The sequence below is a fragment of the Larus michahellis genome, chromosome 1 (genome assembly GCF_964199755.1).
Source record: "Larus michahellis chromosome 1, bLarMic1.1, whole genome shotgun sequence".
Taxonomy (NCBI): domain Eukaryota; kingdom Metazoa; phylum Chordata; class Aves; order Charadriiformes; family Laridae; genus Larus; species Larus michahellis.
The window spans coordinates 90713622-90726729 of record NC_133896.1 but is presented as its reverse complement, the minus strand read 5'-3'; the positions used below and the strand labels follow the sequence as shown (position 1 = coordinate 90726729).

The window sequence follows — 13108 nt, the reverse complement described above, 5'->3', positions numbered from 1 at the left end:
TCAACATGTCACTAGGCTGCAATGGTTTCTTTGATTCAAGCAATGTAATTGCAGACCTTGGTGTAGACACTGGGATGACCTTTCAGAGCACACTCAGTTCCTGATGACATGAATCCTTGGAGTTTTCCAATGCATACATCTGGGACACCTGAGTCACCCTGAGGAGAAAAATTTAGAAGCATGAGCTGATCTCACCTGGAAAGGTTTTGACCTGGTACAAAGAATCTAGGGAATGCAAAGTGAAGTGCAGCAAGTCCTGATACGGAAGCACAGAAAGATAGCGCCCCTTATTTGCTGACCTGCCCTACCCCGCAACAATTAACTGCTGAAAACTGCGGAATTAACTGCTGGAAACTGTGGAATTAACTGCGGAAAGCACAGGGTGCACATATGTGTAGGCTGAGAAATGGAAACTGGCAAATGCAGTTGAGAGTGTCAGAAGAGTTCTAATTTGCTGGGGGGAAGCTAGGGCTGAGAAAGATTGGAAGGAAGCCCTGTTAGTGAAGAAACCAGAGAGAGCATGAAGGCTCTGCAGAGTTGGAGGCTGACGTTATAGCAGAATGTAAGAAAGAACATGTAAGGTGTTTGTTGAAACCATTAGAACAGTGGTTTCCAAACATTTCTGATCACGCACCTTTACCAGTAAAATGTTTTTGAACATGCACCCCCAGTGTATGTATATTTAGTAATTGATAATTATATACATACAATATTGAAGTTCTAATGTTTCCATCCCACACCCCAGTGCATCATCTTGTGCACCCCCAGGGGTGCATGCACCCCTCTTTGGAGACCACTGCACTGGAACATCATAAACCAAGAGCCTGTCCCTGATCGTCAATTATAGATGCAAAGAGCAGAAACGCAAAACCCTTCCCAGATGCTCTCCTGGACTTGAGCAACTGGGGACTTGATGTTCGTAGGTCAGATGGGACATCTTTCAACCAGCTCCTCCCAGGCAAAGAGAGAGACTTGGGAAAAGAGAATCAGTGGTGCCTCCACCACCAAGGTCTGTAAGATGTACAAGGACTAGCCTCAGAAACTCCTCTGCTTTATGCTCCTGGGAAGTTTTATCTCTGTCAGCACATGTTCTCACCACCTTTCCCTTTCCCAGGATCTTGCATCAGCCTGGACAAATGTATTTACTTTATCTGAGTCCGGTGATGATACAGCTGACTGAAATACTTGAACTAGGAACATGGATTTCTAGAAATGCAAGGTGCCATTGATGGTATCTAACACAGCTGCCCTCCACTCACTGATCCTCCTTCTTCCTGTGCCCCTGGAGCTGCAGCTTTGCATTAAATGAGAGACTTGTTTGCACCTGGAGATGTATCCCTGGAGTGTATTTTTTGAAAGACCCTGAAAAAACCTTGCAATGGGTCTGTGGGATGTTCAGCAGCATTGAGCAGAAGAGGGTATTTACATTCCAGGTAGGGATTCGTCATCTTAAAGGAAGGAAGGAGAAGCGTCGGGAGATGTTCCAATTTCATCCTGAATGCAAAGGATTCTCTTCATCCTTCACAGTTCTCACTGAAAGGCCTGAAGGGCTGTTCTGAAGCAGCCTGTCTGCTGGATGACCCCTGAGCTGTGCATCAAAAACAGCCCTTTGCCTTCATTTGAGATCAGTATCCTCCAGGAGCTGCGCTGCTGGCACACACCCTGGAGTTCTGGAATTCATGGGAGCCTCTATAGCAGGGGCCCCTTCTACAGAGGGGAATATAGGAGAATGGGAGGGACTCGGGTGAGGCATGTTCACTAGATATCTGACATCAAGGACTTAGGAACACAAGAACCACAGGAACTGTGACCCAGGACTTTTGCCGTGAGCTCTGGCAGTAGCCTGGGAAGAGGTCAGTACTGTCCTCTTGGTGACTTAAGCAAGTAGCCTAGAGAGTTTCAGAGAGACCTTTTCTTCAAGGAGATCACCAGCCGGCCCTATATAATGCCTTTCCTGCTGTTGAGAAGAACTGATCTGTTAAAGACCAGAACAGGTTAAATAAGTAACAAGGGAAAAGAAAAAAAGTACCAAGACAAAGGCAGGTATGGTCAAGCTTCCCAATTCAAATGCTGAATTACTGGATTTTCCTGAAATTGTTTGTGTTCACAGTATATTTGTTCATACACATTACATGCATAAGCATCAATGTTATACTGAAATTCTTCCGTGGCAAAAATTAGTATCTGTAGAACATTCCAAAGCTAAATAAAAAAATACGTGTTTTGGTACTTAGGCCAATATTATCATAAAGATTAGGTGAGAGAAATGCTTTCAAAGAGATGTGGTGAGAATTCGCACATTTGAGCTATTTAACTTGGAAGGGGGGAGGGGGGTAGGCACAGAATAGTTTTTTCACAGAATCACAGAAACTTCAGAGTTGGAAGGGACCTCTCGGGATCATCTAGTCCAACTCCCCTGCTAAAGCGGGATTGCCTAGAGCACATTACTCAGGACTGCATCCAGGCGGGTCTTGAAAATCTCCAGAGAAGGGGACTCCACAACCTCCCTGGGCAGCCTGTTCCGGTGCTCTGTCACCCTCACTGTAAAGAAGTTTTTCCATGTATTTGAATGGAAATTCCTATGTTCTAACTTGTCCCCGTTGCCCCTTGTCCGGTCACTGGGAACCAATGAAAAGAGCCTGGCACCATCCTCCTTCAACCCACCCTTTAGATACTTGTATGCCATAATAAGGTCTCCCCTCAGCCTTCTCTTCTCCAGGCTAAAGAGTCCCAGCTCTCTCAGCCTTTCCTCATAAGGGAGATGCTCCAGTCCCTCAATCATCTTAGTTGGCCTACGCTGGACCCGCTCCAGTAGTTCCCTGTCCCTCTTGAACTGGGGAGCCCAAAACTGGATGCAGTATTCCAGTTGTGGCCTCACCAGTGCAGAGTAGAGGGGGAGAATGACCTCCTTCGACCTACTGGCCACACTCTTCCCTATGCAGCCCAGGATTCCATTGGCCTTTTTGTCAACAAGGGCACATTGTTGGCTCATGGATAATTTACTGTCTACCAGGACCCCCAGATCCTTCTCCTCAGAACTACTTCCCAGCAGGTCCACCCCTAACCTATACTGGTGCTTAGCATTCTTCCTCCCCAGGTCGAGGACCTTCCACTTGCTTTTGTTGAACCTCATTAGGTTCTTCTCTGCACAGCTCTCCAGCCTGTCCAGGCAGCACGGCCCTCCGGACCGTCAGCCACCCCTCGCAGCTTGGTATCATCAGCGAACTTGCTGAGGATACACTCTGTCCCATCATCCAAGTCATTAATGAATGACATTAATTAATGTCATGACATTAATTAATTGTCAATGAATGACAATTAATTAGTGATGACATTTTCATCCTCATTGAAATTACTTTTGAATCATTTTATGTGGGGAAACGCTGTGTTCTCTATGATAAAAACACACATGCACACATACATAAATCAAGAAAAGGAATTTGATAAAATACAATTAACAAATGAACACTGAGAGGTTTGGGGTTGTTTTGTTTTGCTTCGCTTTGTATGTCTTATTTTGTTTATTTAAATATAAATGCATACTATTACTGTCCATTACCTACAATATTCAGCTTCCAGTAAAAATACACATTTTTAATAATGACACCATCAGCGCAGAGGAATCTCAAAGGGGTTTGAGGGTTGCCCTCAACAGGTGCTGCGTATAGGAATGAGATAGACAAACAGCTACACACCTTCCAAAGCCCAAAGGTATTTTTAAGTTGAAGGCTGCCCTCTGAAATAATTTGAAATAGCTCTCTATCTTAGGAAAGGTTTATTATTAACTGATATGTTATTTTTACTTTCTGCCTGTGCCTGTTAATGACCACATTTGGATCTTCAAATTTTCCACTGTGTACTTTTTGTCCGGAGAAAACCTTGGACTAGAGATAAGGCCATCTCAAAAAATGTATTTCTAGCAGCTCACACTTGCAGTGCACCAGTCGGGGCGTGAGGCTGTGTCGAGATCATGAAATTCATACTGTTTCTCACCTTTGTTGGGGTGGCTGGTGAGTATGTTTTGTACTTCTGCTTTTGTGAGTTGTAAGGAAGCCCATTTTCTGAGCAAATTTACAGGGCAGTCTATTGGGGGAAAGGGAAGTCCAGTTTCAACTTGCACAAACTTTACGGCACAGCACTGCAACTTCTTTTGACTGTGTCCGTTCACAATTGCTTGTGTCACAAAATGGGGAACGAAAGCCTTCATAGGGGTTCTCGTCCCAGCACTACTGAAATGTGTGCGTCAGCTTCAAAAAAAGCCTGTCTCTCCCTTAAGGAGTACCAAGTATGAAGGTAACACCGCTGGCCAGGAAGTCCTAAAGCTGCTGTAAAGTTTTGGACAATGGCCGCGTGCTTGCCCGCTGATGCTGTGAGTTTTTAGAGAAGTACAGCCTGCAAGTGAGACGCTTCAGTCAGTCGCAGGGGGACAAGACTCCTTATGGCAGATGTTGACATATGCCACTTCTTATCTCCCAGTTGCCTTCCCCGTCAACGCTGACGATGATGATGACAAGATCGTGGGAGGCTACACCTGTGCAGAGAACTCTGTCCCCTACCAGGTGTCCCTGAATTCTGGGTATCACTTCTGTGGAGGTTCCCTCATCAGCAGCCAGTGGGTTGTGTCGGCTGCCCACTGCTACAAGTCGTGAGTACAAAAAACTATATTCTTCCCTAAAGCTACTTCTTTCTTCCAGTTCGCTTCTAGCAGGAAGTCTGAGCTGTGAGATCCAAATCTGGAAGGGACTTTGTTCTGACAGGGGACAACCAAGGAATGGGTGGCTCGGTCAGGAAGCTGGGCTGAGGCATCATGAGGGCTTTTCCCCTTCTGCAAATGCTTCTGGGAATGCAGAGCACTTTCTGAAATGGCAATGTGATAATCGAGCAATGAGTTACGGGCTGTGACTTCTTACAAATTGCATGAATCTTGCTACAACTTAGTCACTGGAGAACAGGAAGGGGAATGAGGTCAGGGTGACAGCAGTTTGCCTTTTTCCAGAATGTTTGTATAAAGCACTGTTATATATCTGACTCGTCCCAGCTCAACAAAAGGAACCTGCAGAAACTCACCAGCTGTGCTGGGAGTGGGTAAGATCTCAGTGTGGATCCCCAGGACGCGTTGCAGGACAAGAAAGATGACCTGCATGAAAACAGCTCCCACAGTAGCGATGTTGCAGCGAGCGCATACGGTGACAGGGAGGTTCCTCATAAGCAGGCGGCAGCAGTAAAGTACGTGCCATTCCTTCTCTTTTCCAGGCGCATCCAAGTGCAGCTCGGGAAACATAACCTGGAACTCACAGAATCGACACAGCAGTTGATCAATTCAGCTAAAGTCATCCGCCACCCTCGCTTCAGCTCCAGAACACTGGACAATGACATTATGCTCATCAAGCTTTCCGTACCAGCCCAGCTCAACCGAGCTGTCCAAACAATTCCTCTGCCTACCAGCTGTGTGACCACAGGCACCACGTGCCTCATCTCTGGCTGGGGCAACACACTCAGCAATGGCAGTGAGTACTCTGTGGGAATGTACAGCATCGCAAGGGCCTGGGAGACGCTCTAAGACTCCGCAATTAACTCCAAACTGTGCAGGGTAAAGCTCAGAGAAGTGCTGTGGGACGGGCCTTTTTCACTGATGAGTCCGTATAGGATGGTAACAATTGAACTGCTTTGAAGGAAATCCTTTATAAGGTCCTTCCTCTTGTTCTGTGGTACGAACATGGAATCACTCGAGTCATCCATGTGCTCTTCACCAGCATGTTCACTCCGCCCTAAATTTTGTGGCCTGGCGCTATCAGCTGTGCAGTGCCAAGCACTGGCAATTTAACTAATGCCAATAGAGTTGTCAGTGCTCTGAGAACAAGATCAAAATCTGTGATTGTGGATCTCAAATTACTACAAGAGAGCTCCGTTCTCTTACGCCAATGGTCAGAGGTGTGAATGGTGACTGGTGTCTAATCCACCGACAACAACAAAACCTGCACCAGAGGAGAGGATGGTTTTCCTGAGGCGCAGGTTTCCTCCAGCATATGGGCTACAAGAGTAGCTCGTGGCACCACGCTTGCCAGTTGATGACTGCCTAGGTATCAGAAAAATTAACGTGGCTGCAGTTCCATCTGAACAAAAGGAATCCATGCTGTGATTACCGTTCAGAGGAAAAATGACCACTAAAACATGATGCTCAGTCATTACTTTTCTGATAAGGAAGATCTCCTCCGGGCTCCGAAATGAACTCAGAGATGTCATCAACCACCTCTCTCTATTTTCTTCTAGATTTGTTTCCGGACACCTTGCAGTGCCTGAAGGCTCCCGTACTCTCCGCAAGAGAGTGCAGCGATGCCTACCCTCGGCAAATTACCAACAATATGATGTGTGTAGGATTCCTGGAGGGAGGGAAAGACTCCTGCCAGGTAAAACATCTGTCTCTCCTTTCCCATATGTTTCTCTCCTGCCTGTTGCCAGTAGAAGAGGCCGTCGCATTAGAGAATCTGCTACTCTCACTGCACTGGCGTGTCTGAATGTCGTATTTTTGAACAACAGCAGAGACTTAGGGTGAAAGCTGCTTACCGAGTGAGGCTAGCTTTTTTCCCACTCTGTCGGTCATTGTCCCTTTTTGAGATGGACAATACCTCTGCCCTAAACTTCCACGAGCAGACTATGCCACCTCCTGCGCCTTGGGCTATTGAAAAGGGAGGAGTCCTGCACCAGAGAATCAATAGTAATCACGGTGACTTCAGAGCTTAGGACACAAATGTTAGGTTTGGACTCACCAAAAATTACATAGCCTGTTCCAAGATCCGGGTAGTCTGGAAAACGAACACACCTGACAATTGGTCTGCATTTTACATGTGCCGAGCTCCACGGAGTTATTTGGCAGAATAATGTTTAAGACACCCATATCCTAAGTGTCTGCCAAGGACTGCATCCATCCAAAATAGGCAGCTTACTCATCCTCAGCTGCAGTGCCCTTGGAGCTAAAGTAAGGCACAGGAGCATCAGGTGTAGAGTGGTAATCAGAAATGACCTCTGTAGAACTTCAGTGCAGAAAAAGCCCAACGGAGCTCCCTCGACTGTCAGTGATTTCTGGGATCTCTGGCTCATCACTTCACGCTCCTCTCATTTGCTGAATATCCGTATCCTTTATGTGCACAGGGGGATTCCGGCGGTCCAGTAGTCTGCAATGGGCAGCTCCAGGGCATTGTTTCCTGGGGTATTGGATGTGCGCAGAGAGGCTATCCCGGAGTTTACACTAAGGTTTGCAACTACGTCTCCTGGATCCAAGACACTATAGCTGCCAACTGAGACGCTCTCTCTCATTCTATGGTGTGACCTGTTTCTTCTCCTCATCATTTTCTTCCATTTTGGGACTGGACACACCAAAATTATCAAAAAATAAAGACTTTCAGGCACCCCTTCTTTGTGCAACATTTCTCTGGGTACTTCCATAGGCCATTTGTATGGAGGGCAGAGGCAGGGAATATCACTCCAAGGAAAATATTTAATATTTGTAGTGCTTCTCAACTAGCAGGATCTTGCAACACTTTTCAGCTTCACCTTCAGGAGCCTGTCAGTCAGTTACAGGCAGCCATCTTTTCTGTTTATCAGCATGTACTCAGGTGCTACAAAACTGCCTAAAAAAGCCGACAGAGTGCGCTGAATCATACAGGCAGCAGACTCCTACTGTAGAAAACAGCAGGCAGCAGCACAAACGCTCCCCATCGCCCCCACTCTCACCCCCACCCCTGACTATATGACTGAACATTCCTTAGTGGAACCTCTCCGAAAGCTCCACTTGGGAATGAAACAACCTCTTGCTGAGGGCTTGTTCTCTTCATGGACCAGTCCCCAGTCCTCTTCCAGTCCAGTTCCAGTCCTCTTCAATATATTCATCAACGACCTGGATGAAGGGATGGAGTGCACCCCCAGCAAGTTTGCTGATGATACAAAACTGGGAGGGGTGTCTGACACACCGGAAGGCTGTGCTGCAATACAGAGAGACCTAGACAGATTGGAGAGTTGGGCGGAGAGAAACCTTATGAAATTCAACAAGGGCAAGTGTAGGGTGCTGCACCTGGGGAGGAATAACCCCATGCACCAGTACAGGTTGGGGGCTGACCTGCTGGAGAGCAGCTCAGTGGAAAGAGACCTGGGAGTCCTGGTGGACAACAGGATGACCATGAGCCAGCAATGTGCCCTTGTGGCCAAGAAGGCCAAAGGCATCCCGGGGTGCATCAAGAAGAGTGTGGCCAGCAGGTTGAGGGAGGTCATCCTCCCCCTCTCCTCTGCCCTGGTGAGGCCACATCTGGAGTACTGTGTCCAGTTCTGGGCTCCCTGATTCAAGAAGAACAGGGAACTGCTGGAGAGGGTGCAGCAAAGGGCTACGAAGATGATCAAGGGACTGGAACATCTCTCTTATGAAGAAAGGCTGAGAGATTTGGGTCTTTTTAGTCTGGAAAAGACAGCTGAGGGGGAACCTTATCAACACTTACAAATACTTACAGGGTGGGTGTCAGGAGGATGGGGCCAGGCTCTTTTCAGTGCTGCCCAGCGACAGGGCAAAAGGTAACAGGAACAAACTTGAACATAGGAAGTTCCACCTAAACATGAGGAGGAACTTCTTTACTTTGAGGGTGGCAGAGCACTGGAACAGGCTGCCCAGAGAGGTAATGGTCTCTCCGTCTCTGGAGACATTCAAAACCCACCTGGACGCGTTCCTGTGCAACCTCCTCCAGGTGAACCTGCTTTGGCAGGAGGGTTGGATGAGATGATCTCCAGAGGTCCCTTCCAACCCCTACCATTCTGTCATTCTGTGATTCCCAGGGCAAAGGCACGTTCAACAGCAGGATCGTGGTGAACATGATAGGGTGGAAGTGCCAGGTAGGAGAGACAGACCACAGGCCTTGATTCCACCTCCTGCCCCAAGCAGCACAGAGAGGGCACCCATCCCATCCGGACCAAGGGACAAAAGGAAGTGGGAGTGAGGACAGTCAGGCTGGGTTGGACTGGTCCAGAGACATCCAGGTAGAGTGGAGTGCAGCCTCAAGGGCTGAAAGGCAGCTGAGCTCTTCCGTGTGATGGAGTAAGGAGCACTGGATGAAACTCAAGCCTTGAGGACACTCATCTTGGACAAATCCTGGGGACCTCATCTAAGGCTGGAATCCTGTGTGATGGGACCCCACTAGAATCTCTTTGAAGTCACAGGGCTTTTTAGGAACCCCAGAACTGGTTTCAGCAAAGGTCTTCACCTGGGACACCTGAGCAGTGAAACGGTCTGCTTAGAGAAAAGGGACAGAGGGCACCTTCCTTCCACAGAGAGGAACTTTCTATCCCTTTCTCCCATCACCAGACAGCATTAACACACATTTGTCTTTCTTGGCAGGACTTTAATGGGAAACCAGCAGTCTACGTGAGTACCGCAAAGACCCTCTCACCCAAATATTCCCCCATTTTTCTTGAAAGACGTAGGGCACTGGGGAACACACCAAAGGCTGATGGAGGTACTCGGGGGTGTGGTATCCAAGGGTTTCCAGTCTGCCCTGCACTCAGGTAAGGTTTGTCTCTAAAATTGGAGCAGGTCTCTCAGGGCATGGACCAGGGTGGTTGGAAAGTCTCCCTAAATGCAAACCTCTCCTTCAAGTACAAGGCCTTGTCCTTGGGCTACATCACTCCTCTGGCAAAGAATTTGTCCCCCTGCCTCAGCAGAATTTCCCCATCCCAGATTGTGCCCATCACTTTTCAGTCCTTTCATGGGGACCTCCAAGAAGACTCTGTCTCTAACTCGTCCTCAGCTCCCTCCAGGAAATGAGAGGCTGCACCTAATGCTCCCCTGCATTCTCATCTTCTGGCCAGACAAACCTAGAACCTTCAACCTCTGCCCACCTGCCCTGTGTTCCAGTGCTCATCATCTCAAGACCCCTGGTGGACATCTCCCTTGTCCTGGGGACGCCAAGTGGTTCCAGTCCGCAGTTATGGTCTCCAAAGTGTGGAGCAGGGTGGAGGAATGATCCCCCTCCTGGCCCTGACACCTCCATTCCGGTTAGCAGAGCCAAAGGTATGGTGGATTATTGCCACGGAGCACCGTGTGGCCTGGGGCTCCTCACCTACAGGACCATGCTCCATCTTTGGATACCATCAAGACCCGAGCTACATGGCATACATCAGAATGTTCAGGTCACAGGGTAACGGCGTGACCCAGGCACCCTGGCACACAGCAGCGTACCCATTCACTGCAGACTGGTGGGGCCAAGGGACCAGTGCACACATAGAAGTCCTCAGTGGCATGGTCTTGCCAGTACTCTGCAACTCGGAGCTCCTCATGCAAGGCAGTGTGCTGAACCCTGGGTTACGATCGAGGCACCTGTACTCTAGGAAACCACAATGTGAGCAATCCCAGGAGACCCCAGAATCCCTTGCCACATTCAACTCCAGGTTGGCCTTGGATTTCCAGCCAAGCAATTAGAGATCAGGCAGAAGACAGACAGATGATAAACACGAGTTTCCTGAAGTAGGCAGTGCTCCTGAAGTAGACGGTTCCTCCTCATGTTTAGGTGGAACTTCCTATGTTCAAGTTCGTGCCCATTACCCCTTGTCCTGTCATGGGGCAGCACTGAAAAGAGCCCAGCCCCATCCTCCTGACACCCACCCTTTAAGTATTTATAAGCATTGGTAAGATCCCTGCTCAGTCGTCTTTTTTCGAGACTAAAAAGACCCAAATCCCTCAGATTTTGTTCCAGTCCCTTAACAATCAGGTCGAGGTAGAGTGGAGGGCAAGAGGAGAACATAATCTACTGTCAAATACACCGCTCTGTGTGTGTGCTGGGGGCACATCCCTCTTTGCACGGAAAGGTTTCTGCTATGCTGCTCCGGATTTTGAGTCACTGTGGGCCTCCCTCAGCACAAAAATATGTGCCAGAGTCATTGAGTAGGGCGTAATCTATCGCCACAGATAAGCGGTAGCCCTTAGTCCCATTACTCCAAAAGTGATTTCTGAATTCCTTCTCAATCTCTGCCCTGCCACCTTCCACCAAATGCACAACCAACTGCAGAGTGGCATCCTTCCGCATGGGCAACTTGTACCAGGACATGGCTGAGTATGCATTGTCCTTTTGGGAACAGTTCAGAACCACAGAGTCTCCCACTCGGACGACTGTGTCTGGCGACTGCTGAAGGGCCTGGCCTGCAAAGAGAAGGGAAGAGATGTGAGGAGTGAAATGCATTGAAGGGGACGCAAAAACACAGCCTTGAACTACGGCATGGGGCGGCATAAGGATGTCAGCAAGATCTAAGGGACAGTGTCCTGTTCCTCAGAGACACACAGGAGAATAAAACCCCACAAACAAGTTTCAAAGACAATGGCAAATTTATTATGAAAAACAATTACTTCGGTACTCTCAATCGAAGTATTAAAAAGGGATAGAAAAAACACCTTTGTAGATGTGTAGAGTTTTCTGAGTTTAGAGGTTGAGGAAAAGCTCACCTCGTTCATTGCCCATCCTCCCCCGGGAAGCCTTGGGGAATGGGGCACTGACAACGACTGGGCACACGGCTGAGGCAGCAGCAGCAGCTCCAGGGCAGCTCTTCAAGCAGAAGAGAAGATCACTTACCCACAGGGACCAGGACGGCCACAAGGAACCAGAGGAGAACCATGGGGAAAGGCCACCTCCTTCCAGCACCCTGCCCGGTGTGGCAGCACAGGCACAGAGACGTGCCAAGACGAGAGGCTGGGAGAGGAAGAGACACGTGTCTCTTTGCGGGTGGGCAGGGCGGTGAGAGAGAGCCTGAAGTGTGAGGAGGCAGTTGGCTGGCTGGGAACAGCGGGGAATGACACCTGCATGCAGGCATGAGGTGCATCCACCCTGCTCCACGCACTTCCTGCTGTGTCTGTGTGTGTGTATAGGCAGAGGTGGGGGACAGGGGTGATCACAGGAGCAGGATGGGGCTGTGTGGCAGCCTGAGTGCGTGCACGGCACAGGGATGCACAAGGAGGCACCAAACGAAGGGAAGAGAAAGAGAGCGTAGGGATGCATGTTTGTTGTGTGCCCCTCAGCTGAGTCTTCTCTCCAGCAGCCTCACACTCAGGCTCCCAGCCCGCAAGCTGCAACGTGGAATCTTCTCTGCTTATCCCAGTGCTGCTCGTCATGTTGCCCAGGAATGGGAAAGGCTGCTGACCTCTCACCCTGCTGTCTACTGTAGTATGCCAGAGAGGAGTTCTGTAACTCTTCCTCTCTTCCTCCAAAGGGACATCTCAAGGAGAGAAAAGGCTGCCTTTGGCTCTGCACTGGGACCGGGACCCCCAAGAGTTCTCTTGGGAGACCGCACCACAGAGCAATTTGTGAGGAGAAGGCTATTCACCGTGGGATAGGCTGGTACAGACTTACCTTCTCCATGCCAGAGAAGAGATGACACTCTCTTTTCTGGAGCATTCTGCAAAGGAGCAGCAGGACGAGGATGGGCAGAGCTGGAGAAAATCCTGTCTTCTTCTCTACTTGGGGCACGGCCTGTTCACCAACCCAATGCTGTGAGAAATCACTGCTGGCAGGAAGTGAGGCTCACAGTGTGTCCACACTGACACCCTCTCTGTGTGTCAGAGGCCTGACAGAGCTTCTGCACGTCTCTGCCATGCTGTGGGCCCAGCAATGCACGGCAGTGTATGGACAGCCCATACAAGAGAGCAAGGGATCTGGCTGCTCAAGGCTGTCATGGGCTTTGCAGAGAAGATGTACCCCTGTGTCCATGCAGAAGGGTGCAGCAATGCCAGCAGCTCCCACTCCCTCTGTTCCAGGTCCGAGTGTATCCCACTGCATTCATTGCCACAAAAATGCCTGTAGCAGATTCAGGAATGACCCCAGCGTCCTCAAAAGAAAAGGGAGAAAAGAACCAAGAGGGTGGGCTAAACTGTGCAGGCAACAGGAAGAAACCCCACAATACCCCACAATACCCCCAGCACTCCAGCTGAGAGGAGGCTGGGCTTGATGTGTCCATGGGAAGGGTCTCCATTTCCCATGGTGTTCCCTGGGGTGCGCAGGCGGCAGGGCAGGGCATTGGGAGCCCTGCCGGGCACATGGGATGCGAGGAGTTAGAGATGTCAAACGGGGCACGCCTGCTCTCTTGG

General features: G+C 49.3%; 1 protein-coding gene and 1 gene segment (V, D, J or C); one reads left to right on the top strand and one right to left on the bottom strand.

Annotated features, from left to right (window-relative positions):
* Positions 1-11643, bottom strand: part of LOC141744684 (T cell receptor beta constant 1-like) — a 35517-nt gene extending 23874 nt beyond the window's left edge. Inside the window, 3 exon segments of the C gene segment in view lie at positions 9266-9271; positions 10876-11173; positions 11601-11643. Coding sequence covers positions 9266-9271; positions 10876-11173; positions 11601-11643 — 347 coding nt within the window.
* On the top strand, positions 3479-7412 carry LOC141744686 (trypsin I-P1-like). The gene is made up of 5 exons (XM_074591194.1): positions 3479-4010; positions 4477-4645; positions 5254-5507; positions 6271-6407; positions 7150-7412. The coding sequence occupies exons 1-5, from the start codon at positions 3971-3973 to the stop codon at positions 7297-7299; spliced, it is 750 nt and encodes a 249-aa protein (XP_074447295.1). The 5' UTR covers positions 3479-3970; the 3' UTR covers positions 7300-7412.
* Positions 11644-13108: the final 1465 nt, after the last annotated feature.

Bases quoted from the DNA above. Each gene is read 5' to 3' on its own strand.
- LOC141744686 (XM_074591194.1), top strand. From the start codon at position 3,971: ATGAAATTCATACTGTTTCTCACCTTTGTTGGGGTGGCTG. The intron at 4,646-5,253 runs GTGAGTACAAAA...TCTCTTTTCCAG, and splicing joins GCTGCCCACTGCTACAAGTC to GCGCATCCAAGTGCAGCTCG. The intron at 6,408-7,149 runs GTAAAACATCTG...TTATGTGCACAG, and splicing joins GAGGGAAAGACTCCTGCCAG to GGGGATTCCGGCGGTCCAGT.